Source organism: Gymnodraco acuticeps, unplaced genomic scaffold (assembly GCF_902827175.1).
Source record: "Gymnodraco acuticeps unplaced genomic scaffold, fGymAcu1.1, whole genome shotgun sequence".
Lineage (NCBI taxonomy): Eukaryota > Metazoa > Chordata > Actinopteri > Perciformes > Bathydraconidae > Gymnodraco > Gymnodraco acuticeps.
The window spans coordinates 865,273-891,983 of record NW_022990981.1 but is presented as its reverse complement, the minus strand read 5'-3'; the positions used below and the strand labels follow the sequence as shown (position 1 = coordinate 891,983).

Genomic DNA, 26,711 nt, shown 5'->3' with positions numbered 1-26,711 from the left:
GGTGAACATGTACGGTTAACGCGTTAACTCTAATTATTACTACTATAAAGTTACATGAAAAGACCACAAATAAGGAAAATGACACACTGAACAATGAGAACAAAAATGTCAGGTTAGGGCTGTCCCGAATACCATTTTTCGGGCTCCGGATATTCGGTAGTAATCAGCAGCGAATATTCGAATATTCGGTGCGGAGAGATTGTTTGTTTATTTTAATTTTTTTAATTCTAAAAAATGTCATAACACGCTCTGAATCCGAGACACCTGACAACACGCTGTTAAACAGAAGCGCAGAAAGAGCATACTATTACGATTTATATTTATTTATTGTCTCAGTACCCGCATACATTAAAACTAAATGTGTCCTCTGCATTTAACCCAGCCGCAGTGCAGTGCCCGGGGACCACATCTGGTTCCAAATTCCGTCTATAACGTTTTACAACCTGAAGATACAAAACACATATTTCTGTTAACAACAATACTTTTAATAACATAGCCGTAACAGTAGGCCTAACAGTGTAATACTTGTTACCGATACAGTAAACAGTATTTAAATAAGTGAAGAACGAAAAATAAATGAACAAACTGTATGCCAATAATTGCCTTAGCCCCAGATGTTCCCACATTGCTCCTATTATTTTCACTATTCGGATAAAATTGAAAAACTAATATAAAAAAACAATTCGGTTGCTTGCTTGCAACTATTTTCCAAGCAAAGTAAGTGCACGATTTTATCATGTGTAACGTTACTGTTTAAACGGCGGATAAAGCAGCTTCATCATGGCAACTTGACAACAGCTAAGCTAAGCTAGGCTAGTACTTACAGCATCCGGTGACTTTTCAGAGTTGTTGTGCCACCGTGGTAGGCCAGTTTCTTGTCGCACATTTGGCACACTGCCTTCTTCTTACCGTCGTCCAATTTAAAATGGTCCCACACAGCTGGAGTCTTCGGCATTTTGTGTTCAGGTGTGTGAAACGAGGTGAAGCGTGCCGTTTGCGTTCGTGACTGTAACGGCCCGTCCACACAGCAGCTTTTGGCGATTTGTCCACCGCTTCCAGCGCGTCTCCGCCCATTGACTTTGAATGGGGATGACGTCACTTTCCCTCGCTTGTCGCCGAACTGCATTGTGGGGGGGCGAGGCGAAGATTTCCAGGATTTCCAGGATGTTCAGGATTCCAAAGTTGAACATTGTTCAACTTTTGAGGCTGAGCTGGAAGCGACAGCCAATCAGATCCGTTTATGCAAATCTGACAGTTCAAGCGCTAGCCAATCAAACCGCGTGCAAGCTGGGAGAACGAGACCCGCAGTTCATTTCTATATTCCACAAAAATGGAGGAGAACTTAGTTATTGCGGTAGCAAATCACCCGGTTCTTTATGACCAGTCCCTATTTACTTACCGGGATACAAACCGGAGGAACCAGGCATGGAGGGAGGTGGCAGAGGCAGTGGGTGAAACTGGTAGGTTTTCGCTCGTTTGGGGATTTTATATCCAGTTTACTTCGTTGCTAGTTTACTTCGTTGATAGCAAGCATAGACAGTATCATTAGCCAGCATGGAATGTAGCATAAAATAGCACCATAAACATTAATCTCATAAATGTTCAAAATGTTAAAAAAATAAATGTTCATCATAGCCCTTCCTATTTGACAATAGTGTAGAAGAACCGGGTTTTTTTGCTTTGTATGTCGGGGGCGGGATATTCATGTGATATTCATGTGATTGGTTGTTGGTCGCGAAATCCCCAAGCTGTCAGACACGCCCAGCTCCAGGATTTTCAAGATTTGGTCAAAGCTGCTGTGTGGACACACCGTGAGTGAACGCGATGTCAGGAGCACAGGCTGATTGTATATATTTCCGCATTTTAACAGTGCAATTCAAAAGTATAAATATAGTATAAGAATATGGCAATTCGCCTTTATTGATAGCATACATTTAGGAAAAAAAAAATAAAAATAGAAAAAAATAAAAATAAAAACGAATATCCGAATAATGAAATTAAAACCCGAATAGTTGGCCAACGAACGAATAGTCGAATATTTGGGTACAGCCCTAGTCCAGGTGCGCATAATTTTACGTATTTAATCATATATTTCCGATTATAAGGAGTAGAAATATGATTCAGATATCCGCGTAATCGCTGGAAGAGTAGCTTTCCAGCGGTATCTCCTGTGAGACTGTAACCAGGGCACAGCAGCCAATATGGCCGCTCAAAGCAGCTTGACTTTACACTGTGTGCGATTGGTGGATTCGTGTGTCCGTCAAGGAAATCTCGGCCGGCAGCCATCATGGTCTGAAATGACCAATGGACATCGAGAAATCACTAAGGACCTACCCACCAAGTAAACAAAACATAAACCACGTGTCTCCCATCAGTTTACGTCTTTGAGGAGAGAGACAGATAAAATGGCTAAAAAAAACGTTGCCGTTGCCGACTTCGCTAGAGATTTTTTTCGCTAGCAGCAGTGAAGATAGAGCCTCAGAACCTGAAGTCTTCGACTCTTCTGAAGAAGAAGAATACAAAGACAACAACAAGGATCCATTTGGACATGGGTAAGTGTAAATATTACAGTAATAGTGTACTGGCAATGTGTGGGGAATACCGCGAAAATGAACAATAGGTTTATTGATATATATTATTTATTGATAGTCATGAACTTTTTATTGGACAAAATAGACTCTCCATTAGCAAACGTTTACTCTGTGTTAACGTTATTTTGGTGTGTAAAAGTGAGATTACATGTGTAGAGGATTAAATTAATCATTTATTCGTCCCACAACGGAGACATTTACAGTGACATGTTTTTGCCATCGATTATTTTATCATACTGTTCTGTACAGATGATACTTTGTAATCAGATGTAGCCTATGTATATGTGTGTCTGTGATTTTATACTGAATGTAAAGTAACTGGAAATATGTGTGTGTGTGTGAGAGAGAGAGAGACTCCTCCAACCTCCCAAACTTTCTTTTTATGTGTGCATTGTTATTTGTGCTTGAGCAACATTTTACTTGAACTTTATTTCAATGAAATTAGTTGTAATTATTGTCCTACGTTTTAATTTGTTTTACAGAGATGTTTCACAGCTGCCTGGGCCTAGTGGCCCACATGCTGCGTTTATCCAGCAGCCAGAACATCCATCTGTGCCGGCCCCCAGGTCAAGATCTACCGTGGCTCAAGGGCCTTCACCAGAGCCATCAAGGACCAGCAGACCAGCATCACTACAGCTGCCTCCACCTCCACCTGCGGCTGCCACCAGGTCAAGATACACCTCAGCACAAAGGCTCCACCACAGCCATCACCTTCAACCCAGCCAGCAAGGAGGTCTCGTGGAGGTCTCGTATAGCACTTGTACACCCCACCTACACAGCAGCCCATGCACCATCACCCCCATCTTCACAGCAGCCAGACCCACTGTCTTGGAAGACAGACAAAGACCTTGACACTGTCTTGACATTTATAATGAATAGTTGGTTGAAAGTTCTGATGTTCAATATTGTAAATAGTTAGATTTTCCAGTTTCTTATATTTATATAAATAGTTGGTTGAAAAAAACATTTATAATAAATTGTTGGTTGAAAAAAAAGGTTGAATGCTCAATTTCTATTTGTACACATCACATGAACCTTGGTATGTAATATGAAGTCATTATTCAGTCCTAATGTATCTCAGTCCCTGCTGTGGTGAAAGTAGAGTGATAAACACCTATTTTACTCAATTTGAATTTAACTTTTTTTCATTTTAGACATGAATAACACATTTATATACAGTGTAATTCAAATATTTCACTGCTTTTGTGATCCTAAGACTTTGGTAACCAAATCAAAAACACCAAAACAATTCGATCACGAGTAAATGTGTGTTTTCACAAAAGTTTTGAAGATTTTCCGAAAAAAAAAAAAGAGGGTTAAATATAGCATACTCTCTCGTGCAATCAGGGCGTAATACGGCTCCTGTTTACAGCAAATATGTGGCATTAACAAACTCCAGAAAATACGAGACTAACTTTAGGCGTATACGCTAAATGGTATAAGTGTGGAAAATAATACATTTGAACTTATCCTATTTTGAATGTCTTGGACTGACGTTAAATACAGCAAGTGAGATATACAATTTGAAATATCCTCTTTGGGCGTGGTTGTAACGTCACATTTTGTACTCACCTTAAATATTCTGCCTATGTTCTCCAGCGTGATGTCAACATCACGAATTCGAAATGTCCTAGTTCCCCGCCAGAGGTTCACGTGATCCTGCTCGAACATGTTGGTGTTACAAGTGTGGTCGAGGAGCTGGAGGAATTGTCAACGGTCTCCGCCTGGCGCAAATTAACAGAACTTCGGATTGCCGCTATATTTAGCGCGGCCGGAAGTAATCATTTAAAATGAACCGTTAACTTTTAAAATAGTCTAGCTAAAACATATTTTAATTTCCACTTAATTAAACGTCATAAACATTTGAAACATGAAGCTATTATTTTCAATAAAAAATAACTGCAAATTCTAATATATAATGTTATTTTCGGGGGCGGATCTCAACGGACCCCCCTGCAAAATACAAGAAACGCTACTTGGAGGGTCCAACAGGAGCTAGCCAATGACAGAGACTGCAGCTTTTAAAACTGTCCCAAAGTGGACCCGACTTTAGTGCGCCAACTGCTCTGAATTTGAACGTCACCCACCACCACTGCTGCTGTACGCCTACTCGAACGAGCTGATGGAGTCCAGCCTACAACCTTACCTAGAAATTATAAAGAAAATGTTACATAGTGGCTGTAGTGATGAAAAGATACATCACTACTTGACTTTTGAATGTGGCATGCAAAGAGGAGCATCCATTAGTAACATTCGCCGTTTTTGTAGAGAACACGGTTTAACAAGACAGCGAGTGACCGACCATGAACTGGAAGCTGCTGTCTTCAATTCAGTAAAAGAGGTAATATTGGGCTACAATTAGGGTGACCAGATGTCCCGCTTTGCGCGGGGCTGCACAGCATTTTCACGATTTTTGGTGCGTCCCACAAATTGAGACGATGTCCCGCATATTTCATTTTGATTGGCTAAAACGCTTTTCTTAAAATCAGATTTATCCAATGGCTGTTGAGAAAGCAGGGAAGGCTATCATCACGGGGATGTGTTTGCTGTCAATCAATCTGTAAACACGGCGGGTGCTGGTCAAGTGTTAACCAATGAGAGTAACTCACTCACACACCCCCCCCCGCGGCCCCGCCAAACAACAACAACGAAAGTCAGTCAATAATGCAGGCGACGCAGCAGGTTATGGAAAATGGAGGAAACTGAAACTACAGCTAAGAAGAAAAGAAGATGCACATACAACAAAGACTGGGAAGACACTTATCAGTGGGTGAAGCCAGTGCAGGGCGACTCTCAGAGAGAGTTTTTTGCAATCTTTGCAAGAGTAATTTTTACAATTTCACATGGCGGTGAATACGACGTCAAAAGACACCGAGAATGCGATTCTCACAAGAAACGTGTCGCTCAAAAAGAGACATCCCACTCTGGAGACATTCCTACTCAAACCAAAAAATGATGGCCACTCAGACAAGGTAACAGCAGCAGAAATAACCAGTGTTTACCATACAGTGCAACACTCCCAATCATACCGGTCAAATGACTGTGGTAACAAGCTAGCGCCGACCATTTTTCCAGACTCTGAGATAGTAAAGAAAATGTCATGTGGACGTACAAAAGCAGCTTGCCCCTGCCTCTGTGGAGAGTTGTTTGGCAGAGTTAAAGACACCAGTGGCAAAATAGCCCACACACTGTGTGTGTGGGGGGGGGGGGAGATACTAAATTGTTACTGCATTTTGACTTGACTTTCTGTCATTGTTTATTGGATGCTGTTGAATAGATCAAATGAAACAGAATAGAAATAGAGATTTTTTTTCCGGGGGGGGTGTGTGCTGTTGAGAGGGTGTCCCACATTGTCCCACACAAACATACTCCTTGTCCCACATTTGGTTTGTTGGGACCTGGTCACCCTAGCTACAATATGTTATATGGCGTTAATGTCCCAGAGATATACATTAAAACAAATGGTAATTGTGTATTTGCGTTATTATACTGTATGTGTGTTATGTACTGTAGCAATTGGCTAACCTGGCTAATTGGCTAACCTGCTACAGACACCCGCCTCCTGTGGGCGACTTCTCCATCCATTAATAATATTATTTAATAATTATAATAAAGATTTGTGTGTGTGGCTCAGGGAGGGTGGTGCCCTCTATTGGCCAGCCCCCACTGCAAACGTTACATTGTTCTAATACTCTTAATTAACTAAATGAATTTTAAAAAAAACATAGACATCAAATACAGTAAAACTATGCAGGCCCAAGTTTAACTCTTGAGGTCGAAGCAATTTTTTAACATGTTAGGCTCATCTGGGCTTTTTTTGTAAAAATGCTATTAAAACATGAACCTTGGTGACCATCGGGCTGGCCTGCATGGTCTGCCTACAAAACAAAAATAAAGTTTATGTAGCCCCAAAAACAGCCTCTGATTCATCAACAGACTTCATGCAATGCTTCATTGGATGCATATATTAGATAATAATCTCTATCTCACTCCTAAACCATCTAAATCTACTTTCAGAATGGACAAATGTTAATAAAATACATCCATTGTTTGTTTGATATGCTTCTTGAAATCCTAAAAAACACATCGTTTTTCTAGAACAGATTATAAATCGCCTGAAAATGGCCACACGTGGCGTTGCGCTGGGCTATATCATGAAACTTAAGCGCTCTCCATTGTGGAGATATCCCCGCGAGAGTGCTGAAAACGGCTTTAGGCTTTTTTTCACTTGGAGCAACTGTTTTTTCCTTTCCCTACACAACCAACTACGATTACTTTATTATGTCATTATCTATAGAAATTGGCCTTATGTTTCCTCCATGTATATATTATGTTTGTGTGTGTGTGTGTGTATATATATATATATATATATGTATATTATACATGTGTGTATATTTATATATTTGTCATCTTTAACATAATTTTTATAACTAACACTGATAATTACTATCTTATCTTTACCTTAAGACTGGTCCTATGGCCGGAAGATGATGACAGGGTATCTTGCAGCTGCAGGAGTCCATGCATCAGAGAATCGTGTGGGCCATGTGTTGCGCAACATTCACTAACCATACCATAGGGCACGATGTCAGGTAGGTTTAATCAAATGTAGCGTCATTAGTTATCCACGCTTGAGAGGTAGTTGGATCAATCCAAACAACACAAATGTAGTTATTAATGCTTATTAAATGTAGCCTAGATTATTTGGATGTATGGTTATTGTTATTTCTCAGAAACCCTTAATGAGGCAGCTCATACAAATTAAGTGGAGTGCTTTATATGGAATTGTGATTTTCTCTAATATTTCAGTATGGTTTACTATACCCTTATAATGAGGTCCTGATGTTTTTTTTTTGTCTCTATTTAAGGGAGCCAGGAACCTCAATCCAGTTCCATATACTGCGGCCTATGTTGGTCACAAATTGCACATGGACCAAAATGAGAAATTGGTTATGTTTGGTGTGACTCATGTTCTGGCGATTGATGGCTTCTCCAGCAAAATTGTTGGGCGTTCCACTATGCCTGTGAAGAACAACCTCACTATCTACAATGAGGTTTACAGGTCATTCAAAATACCTGTGTCCAACAAAAAGTACAGAATAACTAACAGCTTGTGGAAATCATCCCCATTTCATGAAGTGCTTTAACAGTTTAAATCCAATTATCTAAATGTTCTGCCTTAAATTGGATTATGAAGTTAGATAAACTTATATTGATCACGCTGTAACAAAAGTACAAAATCAAACCAACATTGAACCACCATTGTAAATTGTGCATGCCGGTCAGAATATATTGGAGCACAACCGGCTAGTGTGTCGCAGTGTGGTGTATGGGTTAATGTAAGGTCTCCTCTTATCCCAAAAATATCTACTTCTAGAAGTAACGGGTTTTTGGCCCGGCGCTTGGCCGGTTACCGCTGGTATTAAATACATTTTGGCGAATGGTTAGGTGGCGCGATAGTCTGTAGTGAAGGAGCGCGCTCCCGCTCACGGGGAGCCTGCTCGCGCTGCGCTCCGCAGCAAACAGCTGTTTGCTTTTCCTCCAACAATGACAACCGACTCGTAGCGTTGATAAACGAAACAATTTAACTAAATTGCTAGTCAAAATACCAATACCACAAGAAGAAAAACATTTTAAACAATATTTTTAGTGGCCCGAGCGGGCAAGTGGAAAGTACGTTATGCTGGCCCGGGGTGTCTAAATAGTGCTTCCGGGCCAGCGGGCCATTTATAATGTCGAGCCCTGCTTAAGTGCAAGTTTGGTTGAAGCCTGATGAAAATACAAATGTCAAGCCTGCTGCACCGTGTGCAAGAAAACACTCAAATTATGATAAAGGCATTAGTCGAATCGGAAGTTCTTCATATCCTTTGTACTTTTTTTTCAGTATGGATGTGAAAAACTCTACTTTGTATTTTCATGATTTGCATTCATAATGATCCTAAAAAGGTCTTACATTTTTAAGCAGCAAGTCAAAACTCTGTTCACCTCTGATCTGCTTGACAACACAAGACCAACTATAATTGTTCTACAGACAGCTACGGATGACACCATTAGCCGCACTCTTCATACTGCTGTATCCGACTTGGTAACCTTATTCTGTTTTCTTGCAGAAGTGCAATAATGGAGCATGGCATGTGGGACCAGGTCAGAGTGGACCATGGAAAAGAGTTCTATTTAACTCTTTTTATGCAGGAGAAGTTGGCCAGCCAGCGACACAACACAGAGAGGCCACCATACCGGCAAACTCCGTCAACAAAGGTGATTCAGTTCAAAACCGAGTTGTAATGTATGCAGTCAAGCTAAGAATTGTACAACCCCTGATTATAATTTAGAGTTTTCTGCTTTTTAAAGTAAATTACAACATGTAATTAATTAACTAACGCTTTTCTTCATTATTTCTTCTTAATTGATTGCTAAAGGTAGATGATAATTATGAAATTGTGTGTAAGAAAGTACATTAATCTATAAAAAAAAGCTAATATCTTCTATATTTTGCATTGACAGAATCATACAATCGAAAGAATTTGGCCTGAAATCAACAATAGGGTAAACTACCCGTTGAAACTGGCATTGATCCAACTTGTGGATCAGGAGGAGCTGGACATGGAGGACAACATGAGCAAATACTGCGTGTCATCCTTGACTTGCCAATTGGCCCAGCTCGGAGTTGAGCGTGCTGTGCAAGCATGGAATGCCCACAGGATTCCAGGTTTGTGTTAGGGTTTGTTTCTCAAGCAGAGATGTGATAAAGTCTAATCTAATTACATACACATATATTTTGAGTAAAAGGAAAGTCTAAAGCCATCTCAGAATTTCAAAATAATTCATCATGTCTTGACTTCACACCTCTGCTCTTAAGCCTCTTTAAAAAACATTCAATGTATAGTTAAAGCAATGAATGTATCCTTTATGCTACACTTATTTTAGGGAAGGGTATACCCAATTACTTGGCAAGAGAGGGATGCCCGAAGAGAGTCGAACCAGACCTTTTGCCTGTTGCATCAGTGGCTGCCGACTGGTACGATCAAGAGGTTGGAAGGCTGACACGGGAGTCCCACTTTGGCACCAACCCCTTCCATAATGCCCAGGACCAGGAAGCTGCAGAGAGGGAATTTGGTCAGCAGCTCCCAGATGTCAGTTTTCTCTTGGACAATGCTGTAAATAATCAGCCAGAGCATTTTAAGCATGGACTCAAATGCCTGGTTGATGTCACAAGAAGACATTCCCAGTGTTGACCAATGGACGGAGAACTCGAAATGGCAGGGATGGAGTTCAGTCATTCAATATTGTGACATTCTAAAATTAAAACATTTGACGTCCTGCATTGTTGTACTTTTTCTTGTGTTTGTTACTGTAATAGGAGTGTTATCTATTGTACACACTGAGGTGTAGTGAAGAAGAAAGATTTGAGACATCTGCTTAGAAATGTGAGATTAGCTATGACTTGTGACATGTTTGAGTCTTGTACAATATCTCATACAGTCGACCCCTAAAACAGTTCGCACAGTAAATGGAACCGTTTTTAAACATTATTTTGTCCAACTAGTCTACATTGTGAATTTGATGTTTGTCTAAACTGCTAAGAAGCTGACAGCTGAGTTAGGACAGAAAAACATGCAGGCCATAATCGCTATTTTTTTCACCGAGGGCCATATACAGAAAAATAGAGAAATAACAAAATACAGTATATTGCTATTACCTCTTCCTCTAACTTTCCAAAATTGGCCTCCATTGTTGTGCACAACAAAGAGCAAACCTAAATCCCTATGGGGGTTATTCCCTATCTTTATTCAAGAGTGTGGTATTTAAATTTGAGAGCATACTTTATTGATTTCTTTCCCTCAAACCCTGTCCTCGCACTCAAATAGTGCCTGCTTGCGCTTAGATCTGCTCTGCTTCTGCTCAAACTACGCTTGCACTCAGATATATATATTGCTGCTTACAGATTTCCTGTGTTCCAGTTTAAAACCTTCTCCTCGCACTCAGGCTGTTTCTGTGCGCTCGTGAAATGTCTGTTCCCAGGTGTCCTTGCGGGTGCGTTCGCTTTATTTATTAGAGCGTCCCGTAAGGGCGGTTACTTTTTGGTTTATAAACTACCGCCCTCCACGCAGGGCCGCCCCTCCCCTACAGGCCAATCACGCAGGCTGCATGGGGCCCCGCCTTGCGCAGGGGGCACCGCCCAGAGGGCCTCAGCTGCTGTGCGCAGTTCTCCGCTCAGTTCTCTGCGCACCCCCCGCGAGAGTGTGACGGCCCGTCCACACTACAGCTTCGACAGCTTCAAAAACGTTGCCTCGCTTTTCGCCGAACTGAATTGTGGGTAGCATAGCGGTCCGTCTCCGAGACGCCGGAGACGCCGGAGTAGCCAGCGCCAGCCAATCAAATCCCGTTTCTGAACATCTGAGATATCCCGCCGTTCATTTCTATATTTCAAAAAAAGATGGAGGAGAAACTAATTATCGCCGTAGCAAATCACCCGGTTTTGTATGAGCAGACCCTCTTCACCGGGATACAAACCGGAGGAACCAGGCATGGAGGGAGGTGGCAGAGACAGTGGGTGAAACTGGTAGGTTTTCGCCTGTTTGGGGAGTTTATATATATATATATATATATTGCTCGCATAAAATCCCCGGGGTTTTTTGCTTTGTATGTCGGGGGCGGGAGATTCATGTGATTGATTGTTGGTCGCGTTCTCGAATAAAATCCCCAAGCTTCAGACACGCCCAGCTCCAAGCTTTTTTTGAAGCTGTAGTGTGGATGCTCCGAGAGATGACAAGGGGAGCACGTCTGTAACCCGACACCGTTGTAATGTATCGACATCTGACCAATCACGGCTTTGATACGGCCACTAGTGCAGGTAAAGAGATGTCGGTGAAAAGACAGTTTCAGTCCGGCGCAAAAAACAAATCATGAAGAAACTAGAGCATCACTCGAAGGTGGGTTATTATTGTATGAGTCAAATGTACAACTTGCGAATGTTGTATAAGTCAAATTGCCAATTGCCATATTAAAACATCAGCTGCAATTCACGACATGAAGAAGGCAGTCTCTGCATAGCATATAGGCTAATGGAGATGCAGTTATTTCCAGCATTCTTTATTTAACATTCATTCAAGTATGTTATGCCTTTTATCTTCAGCCTATGTATCTGTATGATTATTATTATTACTTTTTGTTGTGTTACTTCCCATTGTAAAGCGTCCTTGGGTTTCGTGAAAGGCGCTATATAAATTGAAATTATTATTATTATTAATGTACAGGAGGAAGTGTGATACACTGTCTGTCTAGTTGGCTTACATAACAGTTCAAGTTTACAGCCTAAAAAACATGGAGCATGTTTTCCCCTTTTATTCATTTTTATGTCAATTTGCACATTTCATGGTGATGCTCAGCCTCTCCCCTTAACTCCTAACAGTCATCATCATGTCAACCACAACACAGAGAAATACTGATAGAAATGTGTGTGTAGTTGTTGGTACATTGCTGACAGAGGGAACTACATTTGAATACAGATTTAAGAAATATCATTTTTTGAGCATGTCATAAGCATGTTTTGTCTTGACTATATTATAATAAAACAATATAGTATTTTTATTATTGAATTGATTATGATTATCATTATTAGTAGAAGTAGTTTATTTGCATTAATTATATTTGAATCTTTATGAGGCTAGTATTTGGCAGGAAATGCAGACGTATTCACCTGTAAACGCATATTGAACGACATACATGCACATTGACCATTTACCTCACTGTATAAAAAAGTAACTGTTGATAATAATAATAAACAGGAATTATATTTGCAAACATTTTTTCACTCCTGTCGGTTGGGGGGGGGGGGGCTCATCTCACAATGTCGCTTGGGGCCCCAAGTTAGCAAGGGGCGGCCCTGCCTCCACGGCTTTATAACATAACATGTACTTCACTTGTTTAATTTACAACTTTTGGGGAAAGCACAGTTAGTATATATATACCAGCACCTTACATAATAGCTACGTTCAGTGGCGGACTGGGACTAAAAATCAGCCTATTATATAGCTCTGGTTGCCATGGATGTATAATAAGAACGGTTGTTGCACAAAAGATCCGAGCGCGCACAGAAGAAATCTGAGAGCAGACATTTCACGAGCGCACAGAAACAGCCTGAGTGCGAGGAGAAGGTTTTAAACTGGAACACAGGAAATCTGTAAACAGCAATGTATCTGAGTGCAAGCGTACTGTTTGAGCTGAAGCAGAGCAGATCTAAGTGTAAGCAGGCACTATTTGAGTGTGAGGACAGGGTTTGAGGGAAATAAATACATATTCTGAACGTGAAATCAATAAAGTATGCTCTCAAATTTAAAGACCACGCTCTTGAATAAAGATAGGGAATAACCCCCCATAAATCCCATGCAAGTGTTTAAACTCAGGTTTCTAAATGATCTAATTGGTTACATGACTTTTAACATGTACATTTTCCCATCGCTTTTTTGTTACAAATATCAAAACAGTGTGGAATGGATAACAAAATATATAAACAGCAGTATAACTGTGTTAACATTGTAAACTAGACGTTTTTTAATCCGCACCATCTACTGGTTAAAGCACGTTATTACATGTTTAGAGTCATTGTAATGTAGATTGTGTTGCTTTTTAATGACTGTTTTTAAATGCCTTTTTCTTAATGTCTTTTTGTAAAGCACTTTGAATTGCCTTGTGTTGAAAGGTGCTATATAAATGAACTTGCCTTGCCTAAGGTCTGCAGCACGTTTTGTTGAATGTGTTATATTTGATGAAAACAATTAAATATTAAGAGTACATACAAAATAGGGGGAAGGTCAATGATAGAAATATAGAATATCAAATATCAAGAAGATGAGCCGAATCCCCAGGAACATGTTGAACCAGACGGTAACTAATGGCGCGTTTCCACTGCAGCGGGTAGCCCCGTTTAAGCGTCCTTAACCGTCCTCAAGCGGCCAGGTCGGTTTTTGGTGGCGTTTCCATATAGCCTAGTACCGGCTAGCGGGTACTTTTTCCCTCTTTTTCCGGCCCCATAAAATCGTGGTTCCCTCAGACCAGGGCCAGGGCTGAACTAGTGACGTTAACACTCTCGACTGCTGATTGGTCAGAGAGAATCGTCACAAGATCGCGCGCAAGTTCATCCCTAGCGTCGCATATATATTTAGAAGCAAGCTTGCAGCATTTTTATAAACAGCATTTTGTAAACGGATGAGCTACAAAAATGGCTACGTCTAATAAGAAAAGCACACCGTGGTCGACCGAGGAGGTGACGACGTTCCTACATCTCATTGGGGATGATCAAATCCAGCGGGAGCTCGACGGAACAACTCGAAATGTGAACAAAAACAAAGCCGATCGCCCCGCCTACACTGCGTTGCTACCCCAGGTCCTAAACTGTAATGGAAATGCGCCACGGCCTGGGCCGGCCAGCCCAAGGCCAGAGCGAGGACGCTTAGGGACGCTTAAACGGGGCTACCCCGCTGCAGTGGAAACGCGCCATTAGACAGTAACACTTCATCCTGAACTCACTGTGGGGCCTGTCTTCTATATCGTTCTCCCACTTGCTGCTGGGTGCAGGTGAAAGTATAGGGTGACAGTTCTGTTCACATCGCTGACATTTGTCACAGGTAAATCTTGCAGGTATGCAACAAACATGACGTTGTTCAATGGTTGTCACACAGCGACAAGCTGGACACTGGATTTGCCGACACAGTACAAACCGGAAGTCAGCAAAATAAAGTTATGCAAAGATTACTTGTATTCTCTATAAACGCATATCTGCATGTGAATGAACCTCACACAGCGTGTAATCATAGCCTGCCCTTACAAAAAATGGTACTTGTGCTATTAGTACACTTCTTACAAACTTTAAAAAGTATGTTTTTAATTTGACTCTTTATGTACTTACCAGATATATATGTTTCATGCAATAAGAGCAATCTATAAACTAGATAGTAGATATGTCTTTACTCAGACAATTATTGAAATATTGTAATATATACATGCCACATTTAAACATTTCCATCAACCTAGTGTAAAAAAGGGGATACAGAGAGAAACAAATGTAGGATATAAGTACAACTTATAAAAATGCATAAAGAAGGTCATTTGTTATGGGGCTTAAGTAACATTCTGAAAACTGCTATACACACCTTGGATTCTGTGTGCATTCCAGGACTGCACCATCCGGTCAAGTCCAATGTTGGCTACCTGACAGGTAAGAGTGGACACACAATATCGTGTGATGTTGTCTTCGAGGTTTAGTTCCTCCTGGTCAACAAGGTGGTTGAGTGCGCCTTTCAGAGGGTAGTTTACCCTGTTGTTTACCTCTGGCCACATCCTTTCTATAATATGATTCTGTAATTTAAAGTAAACAAAAATGAGAAGAGTCAAATGTAGAGAGCACATTGTAATTTCCCATTGTTAATTTCCCTATTTCCGGCTTTGTATTTTATCCATTTCATGTTGTATCCAGTTCAAAAGTACTGTGTATCTCTCCTATGTCATAGGGAAAAGCTAGCATTCCCCTAGAGAAGTTTAGTGAATGCCATGGGTCTATTGACAGCTTTATCAGCTAGCAGTTGGGTGAATAATGGAATGAGATCAGAAATCTTTTATTTGTCTCGCCACAGGGTAATTTACATGATTACAGCAGATAAAGTGAGGAATAAAAGACAAAAATGGCTATGTGGGGATTGTCCACAGTATTGAGTATGTCAGTCGCTTTGGATAAAAGCGTCTAACAAGGGACATGTAATGTAATGTATGAACACGTTGATTGCAATTCAGATAAAAAAACAACTCGCCTGTGTTGACTTTGTTTGCATGTATGGCTGTCTGCCTGTGTTATTCCGGTAGTCTGCCAATTTCTCCTGCATAAAAAGAGTCAAGTAGAATTATTTTCCATGGTCTACTCGGATTTGGTCCCACATTCCATATCGTAGGACAGCACTCCTGCAAAACAGCAATACAAAAGTCTTATGACATGTAACAGAATTTCATGTTTGTTGTTACAACCTAAGCATTGCTAAAGCGAATTGTGTACGCAGTTAAAATGTTGATCTCATCAATCAATTACCAAGTAACGTACAGGTTACCTGTCAGTAGTTTTCGATTTACAATATTTTTCCCAAATAAAACTGTTCAAATAAAGCTACATTTAGCCATTGTGTTTTTATTTAGCTAAATGTTTACTAAATTATTTACTGTCTGCTGTTTATTAGGTTATTATTATATTATTATAACAGAAACAGGGCACTGAAACTTACTGGTAAACCTCTTGATATATGGTCAGGTTGTTTTTCACTGGCATGGTGGAGTGGCTTACAATGTTGCTGGAGAATCCGTCCACGGCAAGGACGTGGGTCACCCCATACATCACCAGTTTCTCGTTTTGGTCAATGTGCAATTTGTGACCCATGTACTCTGCACTGTATGGCACTGGATTTAAATTCCTTTATCTCTGAAGAATTAAACACAATGTTATTGTTCTCACAATATGTTCACAGCAATGTACAATACAGGAAAATCTAGATGTTTTTTAATAATACCTACACGATACCGATCTGCATGATATGGACACAACCAACAACCAACACGCCCCTCTGATGCTCGGATTCCTTTTGAGGCCAGGTAACCAGTCATCATTTTTCTTCCATATGTTGGTCCAGTCTGAATTTGTAAACACAAAACAAAAACTAAATAGGACCAAGGTACGTTTTAACCGTTTGTTTTTTAGTTCTAATTTAAACCAAAAAAAAACAGAATAGTTATCTCATTATTATTTACACAATTATGTCCAAAGTTATTAGTGAGTATTTCTGTCACATCATTGTTAAGCCTCAACTCAGCTCCTACGTCTCAAAGAAAACCCATAATTCAGGGCTCGTTACATTTGTTTGTATTGTGAGAACAAATGAAACCGGAACTTTAGTCCACTGATGTATTGTTCCCCCACGGACAAATATCGGGGGTAGTAGCTTCCGGAACCGGAAGTTGCATTGTTTTTAGCATTCACAGTAGGATGTAGCATATCAAGCAGCATTAGTGAAGAGAACGCGTGTAGTTACATACTAAACACACCGTCTCCAACTGCCACTCAGCGATGCTAACATATCAACTGTTACTATATGGTTAACTATCATGTATACAGCTATTTAAATGCTTATGAATGGATGTTTAGCTACGTCAATAGAGGGCAACGGAATATGACGCCGCCAACCAATGGGAGAAGACTGGAAGTACCAGAGAGTTTATAATCGGAGCTGAAACGTTTATACGGCCCCTCTCCCGTCGCAGCCTCAGAGGAACGTCATGTTTACTATAATTAAAACCCTGTCCATTTTACAAGAAGTGTCTTGGATTCTTTCTGGCCATTACTCCTCCCAGCATTCCGAAACCCAACAGTAGGCTATAGAGTCGTGCAGTGACACGTCCTAAAATCATAAATCTTTCGATTCGATTTATGATTATAAAAGTAGGGTAGACATGTGGAGATTATCCGACTGAACAAAACGTGATCCGTCTCTTAAATGTGTGTCAACCACAGACATTATTTCGAGCTATTTTCCAAAATCCTATGGCGAAATTGCATAGCTTTTTTGTCGAGGGAACCAGAAGGAACTTACTTCCGGGTTTTAGGACGCTTCACGACACCACTCTATTACTATGAAGTAATAAGTACAGTACTTGAGTAAATCTACGTAATTACTTTACATCACTGAATTAAGCCATAGGCCTACCTCACCTCAACAGCTGCTTTAGCAACCTCTACTTCCAGTTGGGAATCATGCACTCACTCTCTGCCTATACCATTTTGGGTACAAAAGCGACGGATGTTTGTTTGGAAGAACCCTTTTGTTAAGCCACATTCATAGTGGAGATGATCGGATATATTTTGATCAGTATAACCATCTTTTATCATACTTTGTATAACTTCTCTGTAGGCCAACAAACTGGACTCCATTATTATTAATAAGGAGGGTGACTATATTTCCCGCGATCAAACTTTCCTGTCATGCGCACAGCAGTCCTGGTGTAAATTGATGGTGCATTTACGGCACCATACCGTAAATGCACCCTGTGTAATGCACACATTACCGCCAAGAACGACTTGTCGGACACGGCGATAGCAATATATTGTTAACAATAAAAACGGAGATGGAGTCATACTTTCTTTTCAGAGGCAGCCAGCGAGTTACTCTTAAAATAGACGACATGCGCGTCGACAGAATCAGCCGGATTTTTCAGGTATTTTTAAGAGATCCGTGATTAATTATTGATTGAACAGGCACATGGTGTGTTAACGTGTAACAAGCTAACCTTGTTTCAATAGCAATAAAGCTACGAGTCATCTGGACGAGAGAGTCAGTTAATCATTCATTTAAAAACAAAACAATATTTAGATATCACATTGTAAATGGGGAAGGATATTATTAGGATGTTATCGGATTTTATCCTTAATTTGGTGCACAAAATAGACATGGCATGAAAAGATGTGAAAAGATTCAATGATAATGATTTTATATGAACTGTTTTGCACAAATAACTGCATAACTATAATTGAACTTTTCAGAAGCGAAGCAAGAAGAAACTTCAACAACTTAAAAACAGCATTTACTTGGTGACAGCCCTGAGACAATTTTGTCGTACAGTCCAGCAAGACATTTATTTATAAACTATATCAGTGACATTTAGATTGATACTGAGGTCTGATATAGGCATACAAATAATCTTTAGGATTAACTACTAACTGCATGTTTTTTTAATACAATTAATAAACCACTACCACCATTGAAGAAACGACACAAAGGAAGAAATTATGCAAGGACACACATGGAAAGACAAAGAAGTGATTGTTTAAAAGGAAATTGTGAAATATATATAACCTGTTATTTTCTTTTAGGTCAACGCAGGTAGCCTTTTCATCACTGATGCCGCCAACGTTGCGGTTTTTCCATTGGATAGTGGGTCTTTCTGCTCCCTGGACCTCTCTGATCACGGCCATTATGAGGTTCATGGGGAAAAACCTGGGGAGACTCAAAGGATCCAGACAGAGCCAGCTGAGTCACGGCCGTTTGCTTTTCGTCATAGTCAGCCAATGTCTACTGCAAACATGAGTCAGTTGACTAGATCAATTAGCACCCCTCGGTCATTTCAAAGGTAATGAGATGCCCATTTCATACGTTGGCATGCTTTAGAATGTTACGTTTTAGTCCATGTTGCTAACTAAATGTGTGTCACTGTTCTTTTTGCATTACAGGTCAATACATGTGTCAGAAATAATGGATAGAAAGATTGTTTCCACAAGGGTGGTCATGATCAGATTTGTTGAGTCAGAGGCAAGCGTTCCACTGATCACAGGAAAAGTGAATGTGGCCATGGGAGACAGTGAGGAGTACATCCTTACAGACACCGTTGGGAATGAAATAGTGAGTCTGAAGGGACAATTGGTAAATATAATTATTCTATATTTCATTTTCATTTGTGCAAAAGATAAGGGTCTGAAAGTGCTATCAGTACAACAATGTGCCCCTTTTAACATTTTATTTTCACGTGTCTTTACTCTTTATTTCTCTCATAAAGGGTCTTTGTACTGGAAGCCGAATGCAAGAAAGATCCATGCTGTTGAGAGCTCTGCTTTCAGGCAATGGCGTCGAAGAGGCTCAAGAAGCAGGTGTGGTTGGATAACAAAACTGATTTTGTCTGGAGAAGGTTTGAACTGGTCTATCAATAGGGGAAATAATGTAATGTGTAAAGAAGGGCTAGCACTCAAACTGAAGGGTCACAATATGCAGCATTTCACTTTATTTGACTCGCTAACAACAGACTGGCAAAACCCTCTCATTATTTGAAAAAGGCTGCTTTCTGGCCATTTAGCATTTTTGCAGCTCAAGGGCTATATAAGTTTGCCATCTGGGGCAGACATGCATAAGCATGGGCTTCACTGTAGCACACCTCAGTACTCTGTGGGTCAGCACATGGTATGAAGAGTCACAGTCAACATCCGTTCTACAATCAGCATTTATAAACAATATCCTTTAAATGTAATTTCAAGAAATTAAATGTTTCCACATGCTCTTGTTTATTTAGCATCATCTAATTTGCTATGGAATACATAACTTTCTTTTATCTCTAATAAAATGAAGAAACAATCTTAAATGACTGCTAATACTTAAACTATTTTCAAAATGTGACAAAAACAGAAATGAGCTATCTGAAGTCCACACACTGAGAACTGCTGGATGCATCCCAAGGCCTGGAAGAAGTCACCAGGAAGATTTGTGACATAGTGGCAGCCAGCCAGGACTTGGTAGTACCAAGGCCAGAAGTCAAACAGGCAGCTGTTTGATCTGCAGAGGTATTGTTTTTTTTCAGAATTCTTATCTGAATTCTCTGAGTTTTTATCAACTTTGGTTCTTAAAACAGATAAAGTAATTATCGTAGGTGACTTTAATATTCATGTTGACGATGATAAAAATAGCCTTACTGTTGCATTTAACTCTATATTAGATTCTGTTGGTTTTTGTCAGAGTGTAAATAAACCAACCCACTGCTATAATCACACTCTCGACCTTGTTCTGACTTATGGTATTGAAATTGAGCAACTATTAGTCGAACTGCATAATCCTGCTTTATCCGACCATTTCTTAGTAACTTTTGAAGTACTGTTACGAGACTACAAAGCATTAGTCAAAAGCTCCTGCAGCAGAAACCTATCTGTTAGTGCTATAGCCAAATTTAAGGAAGAGATTCCACCAATACTTAACTCGATAGCATGTCTGCATGTAAGGGAGGAAACTTATACAAAATGTACACCACCCCAAATTGATCATGTTGTTGATAGTGCTACAGATGCGCTGCGAATAAAATTAGACTCTGTTGCTCCTTTGAAAAAGAAGAAAATAAAACAACATAGATTAGCTCCATGGCATAATGCCGAAATCCGCAAAATAAAGCAAAAGTCGAGACAACTTGAAAGGATATGGCGTTCCACTAAACTTGAAGAATCTCGTTTAATGTGGCATATTACTCTCAATGAATATAAGAAAGCACTGCGTAAAGCAAGAGCAGCCTACTACTCTTCATTAATAGATGAGAATAAGAATAATGCAAGATTTCTTTTCAGCACTGTAGCCAGGCTGACAGAAAGCCACAGCTCAATTGAGCCTTCTATTCCCATAGCACTCAGTAGTAATGATTTTATGTGCTTTTTTAATGATAACATTGTTACTCTTAGAAACAAAATTAATGACCTCTTGCCTTTGACCAGTATAGTGTTATCAACAGCTCCCGGAAACGTAAGTTCTAATATTACACTAGATAGTAAACTAGAATGCTTTTCAGCCATAAACCTTGAACAATTAAATTCAATGATTCTCTCTTCTAAACCATCAACGTGTATGTTAGACCCAATTCCAACTAAGCTGTTGAAGGAAGTTTTTCCATTAATTAGCACTTCTTTATTAAATATTATGAATATGTCTTTATTATCAGGCTATGTTCCACAATCATTCAAAGTAGCAGTGATAAAACCGCTTCTTAAAAAGCACAACATCGATCCAGAGGTTTTAGCCAATTATAGACCTATTTCCAATCTTCCGTTCCTCTCAAAAATTCTCGAGAAAGCAGTCGCAAAACAGCTGTGTGATTACTTAAAAAACAATGATTTATTTGAAGATTTTCAGTCTGGCTTTAGAACACATCATAGCACAGAGACAGCTCTGGTTAAAGTCACAAATGACATTCTAATAGCCTCTGACAAGGGACGTGTCTCTATTCTTGTTTTGCTCGATCTCAGTGCTGCATTTGATACTATCGACCATGATATCCTATTGCAAAGACTAGAGCACTTAGTTGGCATACAGGGAACTGCTTTAGGCTGGTTTAGGTCCTATCTATCTGAACGCTCTCAGTTTGTACGTGTCAATGAGGAATCTTCCACGCAAACCAAAGTTAGCCATGGAGTGCCACAGGGCTCAGTGCTCGGACCTATTTTGTTCACATTATATATGCTTCCGTTAGGCAATATTATAAGGAATCATTCTGTACATTTTCATTGTTATGCGGATGATACTCAACTATATTTATCAATCAAGCCTGATGAAATTAATCATCTAAATAAAATTCAAGACTGCCTTAAGGACTTAAAAACGTGGATGACCTTAAACTTTTTTATGTTAAACACGACCAAAACTGAAGTTATTGTACTTGGCCCGAAGAATCTACGAAACAAATTATCTAAGGATATATTAACCATGGATGGCATTAATTTGGCCTCCAGTGAGACTGTAAGGAATCTTGGTGTTATATTTGATCAGGATTTATCCTTTAACGCCCACATAAAATCAATTTCAAGGACCGCCTACTTCCATCTACGTAACATTGCAAAAATCAGGCATATCTTGCCTCAAAACGATGCAGAGAAACTAGTCCATGCATTTGTTACTTCAAGGCTGGATTATTGTAACTCTTTATTATCAGGGTGTACCAAGAAGTCAGTCAAGTCGCTTCAGCTGATTCAAAATGCTGCAGCTCGTGTACTAACCAGAGTTAGGAAAAGGGACCACATTACTCCTGTTCTGGCTGCCTTACACTGGCTCCCTATAGAACACAGGATAGAATTTAAAATTCTTCTTCTCGCCTACAAAGCCCTTAATGGGCAGGCGCCATCTTACCTTAAAGAACTCATTATACCCTACTGTCCTACTAGGGCATTGCGTTCCAAGAATGCAGGGTTGTTGGTTGTTCCTAGAATCTCTAAAAGTACAATGGGAGCCAGAGCCTTTTCTTATCAAGCTCCACATTTGTGGAATCAGCTTCCAGTTTGTGTTCGGGCGGCAGACACCCTATCCGTTTTTAAGAGTGCGCTTAAGACCTTCCTTTTTGATAAAGCTTATAGTTAGGGCTGATTAGATTCAGCCCCTAGTTTTGCTGATATAGGCTTAGTTTGTCGGGGGACATCTTACTTCTTCCTTCTCTCTGTCTATACCTGTGTACTCTCATGTTCCGATTAACCCAGCTTCCCCAAATGTCTTTCTTTTTGGTGTCTATATACGCCGGGATCCGGAGTCATGGATGATCCTGCGCTGCTCTGTCCTGGATCGCGAGCCCTGGGTCTTGAGTCGTGGCTGTGGTCCTGGATCATAGGTCCTGGATGGATATCCTCGTGGATTCATCTTCCTATTATACACACATGCATTTCCAAACATTTGGACTACCTATGTTGAAAATGTATTATCTTTTCAATTTACACACGGCATCTATTGCACGTCTGTCCGTCCTGGGAGAGGGATCCCTCCTCTGTTGCTCTCCCTGAGGTTTCTCCCATGTTTCCCTTTAAACTGTGGGTTTTCTCCGGAAGTTTTTCCTTGTACGATGTGAGGGTCTAAGGACAGAGGGTGTCGTATTGTCATACTGATATTTTGTACAAACTGTAAAGTCCACTGAGACAAATGTAACATTTGTGATATTGGGCTATATAAATAAACATTGATTGATTGATTGATTGATCCTCTCTTTGAATAATGCTCAGTGTAACAAACAGTATTTAAAAAATAAAACGTATAGGTGCCGGATTTTCATATTATTCTAAGTTCAGTCACACAACTCACGTGTTCCTTTAACATGTTTATTAGAAGCAGCATATAGTTGAGTTTGGCGACTAGGCTCGGGCATCATCACTCCATAGATATACATAGCACGATGAGTGATGATTAAATAACTAACCCCCGAGCCTACAGGTGGAAGCTGGGGTGGTGGTGGGGCAGCAAGCAGCAGCGACGTAGAGGTAGCTGCAGCTATAGCAGCAGCAAGCAATGCATGGAGAGAGATCTGGCAGGTTAAATAGAGCGGCATATTAAGGAGACTCTGTTTGGTTGGTTGTAGAGTGGCAAGGGAGCGTTATGTATGAATGCAGCATAAGTGCTCGAGTTGACTGCCTGAACTAGCTCGCAGCCTTCGCTCCATTTAATCTTTTCAAATCTATTTCTGAACAGTATCTTTCTCAGTTTGAGTGCATGCTTCAGAAATACAGTCCATGACATCAATCAGTAACTATCAGCATATCTTTGAAAACCTGTCTTTTTTCTTTTTAAAGACACAATGACTGGACCCATGTTTTCCTCCTGCTGCCGAAGCAGCGTGGGATGCAGGCTCTGTGTGGAGGAGTGGAGGATAACATCTCCCCAATGCCTTAAGTGCAGGGATCAGGAGCCAGTGTATACCCAGGTTGCTGGACTGTCTGCAGCACTGGATGCTTTAAGGGCCCTACCCTAAAGTGGACAGCAGTTCAGTCGTTTATTGTTTATTGTTAAGTGGTGTGTGTTCAAATTCCAGGTTCCATGATATCATCATACAGAAAATGATTGTTGTAGTTTTCTTTAGCTGTAAGACTTGTTAATTGTTCATCTGCAATGTTTAATAAATGGAAAATTGTTTGAATGTGTGTCCATGGTTTGTTTAATTATGTTTCTAAACACAGGCAAATAGCTGCACGTAAGGCAATACAATCAAACACTATTATTTGATCATCCACGCACCAACAGAACATTTGGAAATCAACCATTAATCAGAGGTTGTCGAAGTAATCAGATCTTGTACTTGTGTAAAAGTAGGAGTACCCAGATCTTGTACTTGAGTAAAAGTAGGAGTACCCAGATCTTGTACTTGAGTAAAAGTAGGAGTACCCAGATCTTGTACTTGAGTAAAAGTAGAAGTACTCAGGTCTTGTAAAAGTAGAAGTACTCAGATCTTGTAAAAGTAGAAGTACTCAGATCTTGTACTTGAGTAAAAGTAGAAGTACCAGAGTGTAGGAATACTCTGTTACAGTAAAAGTCCTGCATTCTAAATGTTCCTCAAGTGAAAGTAGAAAAGTATTATCATCAAAATATAGTGAAAGTAGCGACAGTAAAAGTAGTCATTGTGCAGATTGGTCCATTTCAGAATAATAAATATGATATATTTTATAATGATTGATCATGAAAGTGTTCTCAAAGCTGGTAAAGGTGCAGCTAGTTTGAATGACTTTGTATACTGCAGGGTAGCTTGTGAATTTACTCCAGGTGGAACTAAAGTCTGATTCAACACTTGATTATATTTCACATCATTCATCCACATCTGTTAAGTAACTAAAGGTATTAAATACATGTAGTGGAGTAAAAGTGGCTACGCTTTAAACTCTAAAATATAGTTACAGAAAGACAGACAGACAGACATCGAGATAGAAAGACATCGAGACAGACATATACATAGAAAGACAGACATAAGGACAGACTGTCTTCTGTACTTGTATATGGTTCATCAATGGTGGTAGTAGCATGCAGTGTATTGTTATTGTGGTAAATAAATATACTTTAGCCTCCCTTGAGTAACATTTTGAGGTTTTTGTCACCACCGTCAGACAGTATGTCACCACCGTCAGACAGACAATCTGACGGTGGTGATGTCTGACGGTGGTGACAAAAACCTACTCTTTTACATGATATGCATGAGTTGTTCACATTAGCCATCTTGTTTCCCCTCTGTTGCTAGCTACCTCAGGCCTCGTCTTAAAAAGTATACATTTATGTCATAATCTAATCTAATATGTTCTATACAAAAGAGACGGTGTTGACATGTTATGGTTGTGACAGAAGCAGTCAGATAAAAAATGTACAAGTTTTAGAGAAAATAGCAAATGTACAGGAGCTTGAGTGATCTTGAAGCATGCAGTAAAGCTGAAGGTTTGAAAAGGGGGTCCTAAGGAATGTAGCTGACCTTGTAGTTGCCTGATTTTATTGCTTTTTATAAATATCTGACGGTGGTGACGAATATGTGGGACGCATTTTGAGCAACCACAAAATAATGGTAAATATTGTTCAAAATTCACTGTTTGTAGTTTTTAATACATATTACAATGTACTCTTTCATTTGGTAAGAATATTATTCTATTAAATTATTACTTTTTGTTTTTTTAATCAAGTTGAAATGATTATCTCCTATCCGAGGACAACTGATTTTGTAGGCAATGGGCCAGCATATAATCATTAAATTAATAAAAAATAAAAAATAAAACTATGAAAGAACCATACATTTGTGCAGAAGACCCTCTGATTATAACCTTGATTATTTTTATTCATGAAAATGTTATTCATTTCCAACAGAATTAGCACTTTTCTTAGTGGGACATGTTTTTGGCAAAGTTTCAAGAATCAGTGATGTATGAATATAATAATATACGTATATTTGTAACGCAGTCTAAAGGCAAAGACGTAGAACCTTTATTTTGAAGAGTACGGCACACTAGCCAATCAGAAGCAAGGAGGCGCTGGAGACACACCCACTTATGGAAACGAAACATTGAGTGGTATACTTGTTTTAACAGTAAGAACAGAAAAACGAGCTGAATTTCCGTTTTTTAGTTTTGGGGCAAAATTGAAAAACAAAAAAAAGACCCGTTTCTGCTTTTTTTTTTTTTTTCAATTAGAACGAAAAAACAAACTGTTAAAACGTACCTTCGTCCAGCTTTCAATCAGCAACTATATATCCATAATCCACCAGTTAAAGGAAATACAACTAATGTGTTGTGTTATATTAGCTGTACAATTTACCACATATGGTGTTCTTAGCTTCCATACCTCCTGTGTTTTATGAGCGACTTATCAAGTCTTAGAAAACGGCATAAAACACGATTAAACATGATAGTATATAAAACCATGCTCGTATCTACAACCTATAGAAATGCAAAACGGCGTCAGTTTAGACGTAATTCTGTCCTCCTGCTTACCGCATCATTTATGAGAAAACATTTCATAACATTAACACAACATATTCGAGGTGGTTTTAAATAACATCCGTATTTATTTATTTCTCAAAGTTATGTTTTCGTGTGCACTGAGGAGTCTCAAACAGGCGTTTGTTTAATCATTTTAAGATTGGCTTTAATCAATGTGTGAAAATGAATTATTCATATGATAAATGAGAGGTAACGTTTTATTTATGGTATTATTTCCACATATTTCTCTCCATTCTTCCTTCTGCCAACGCGGTGTCGCAGTTTCTCGTCTCTCCCGTTGTTGTGCTTAGTGCGTACGCATGGGTTACAGTTTGCGTGGAGGGCCGCACATTTTCCCGTCAAGTTAG

The 26,711-nt window shown here is 39.7% G+C and overlaps 2 protein-coding genes and 1 long non-coding RNA gene across 8 annotated transcripts; 2 read left to right on the top strand and 1 right to left on the bottom strand.

Annotated features, from left to right (window-relative positions):
- The first annotated feature begins 5,434 nt into the window (after window positions 1–5,434).
- On the top strand, window positions 5,435–9,833 carry LOC117559009. Its single transcript, XM_034235604.1, has 5 exons — window positions 5,435–5,563; window positions 7,460–7,683; window positions 8,702–8,849; window positions 9,096–9,300; window positions 9,519–9,833. Exons 1-5 carry the CDS (start codon window positions 5,435–5,437, stop codon window positions 9,824–9,826), a joined length of 1,014 nt encoding a protein of 337 aa, XP_034091495.1. The 3' UTR covers window positions 9,827–9,833.
- A 4,914-nt stretch (window positions 9,834–14,747) lies between these two features.
- Window positions 14,748–16,259, bottom strand: LOC117559023. 2 transcript variants are annotated; one of them, XR_004570909.1, is made up of 3 exons: window positions 16,146–16,259; window positions 15,919–16,053; window positions 14,748–14,948 (listed from the first exon to the last, which is right to left on the bottom strand). It is a non-coding gene; the product is annotated as an uncharacterized LOC117559023 (long non-coding RNA). The 2 variants fall into 2 exon arrangements; XR_004570910.1 differs by lacking the exon at window positions 14,748–14,948 and adding an exon at window positions 15,397–15,463 and having other exon boundaries at window positions 15,860–16,053.
- Window positions 16,260–16,494: 235 nt separating this feature from the next.
- On the top strand, window positions 16,495–24,032 carry LOC117559020. 5 transcript variants are annotated; one of them, XR_004570908.1, is made up of 6 exons: window positions 16,589–17,840; window positions 18,496–18,752; window positions 18,853–19,042; window positions 19,176–19,266; window positions 19,796–19,950; window positions 23,689–24,032. XR_004570908.1 is itself a non-coding variant. In XM_034235615.1 (5 exons), exons 1-5 carry the CDS (start codon window positions 17,751–17,753, stop codon window positions 23,865–23,867), a joined length of 786 nt encoding a protein of 261 aa, XP_034091506.1. In that variant the 5' UTR covers window positions 16,495–17,750; the 3' UTR covers window positions 23,868–24,032. The 5 variants fall into 5 exon arrangements, 4 of the variants coding, with proteins under 4 accessions (XP_034091506.1, XP_034091505.1, XP_034091508.1 ...); XM_034235615.1 differs by lacking the exon at window positions 19,796–19,950 and having other exon boundaries at window positions 16,495–17,840; window positions 18,853–19,021; XM_034235614.1 differs by lacking the exon at window positions 19,796–19,950 and having other exon boundaries at window positions 16,499–17,840.
- The last annotated feature ends 2,679 nt before the right edge of the window (window positions 24,033–26,711 follow it).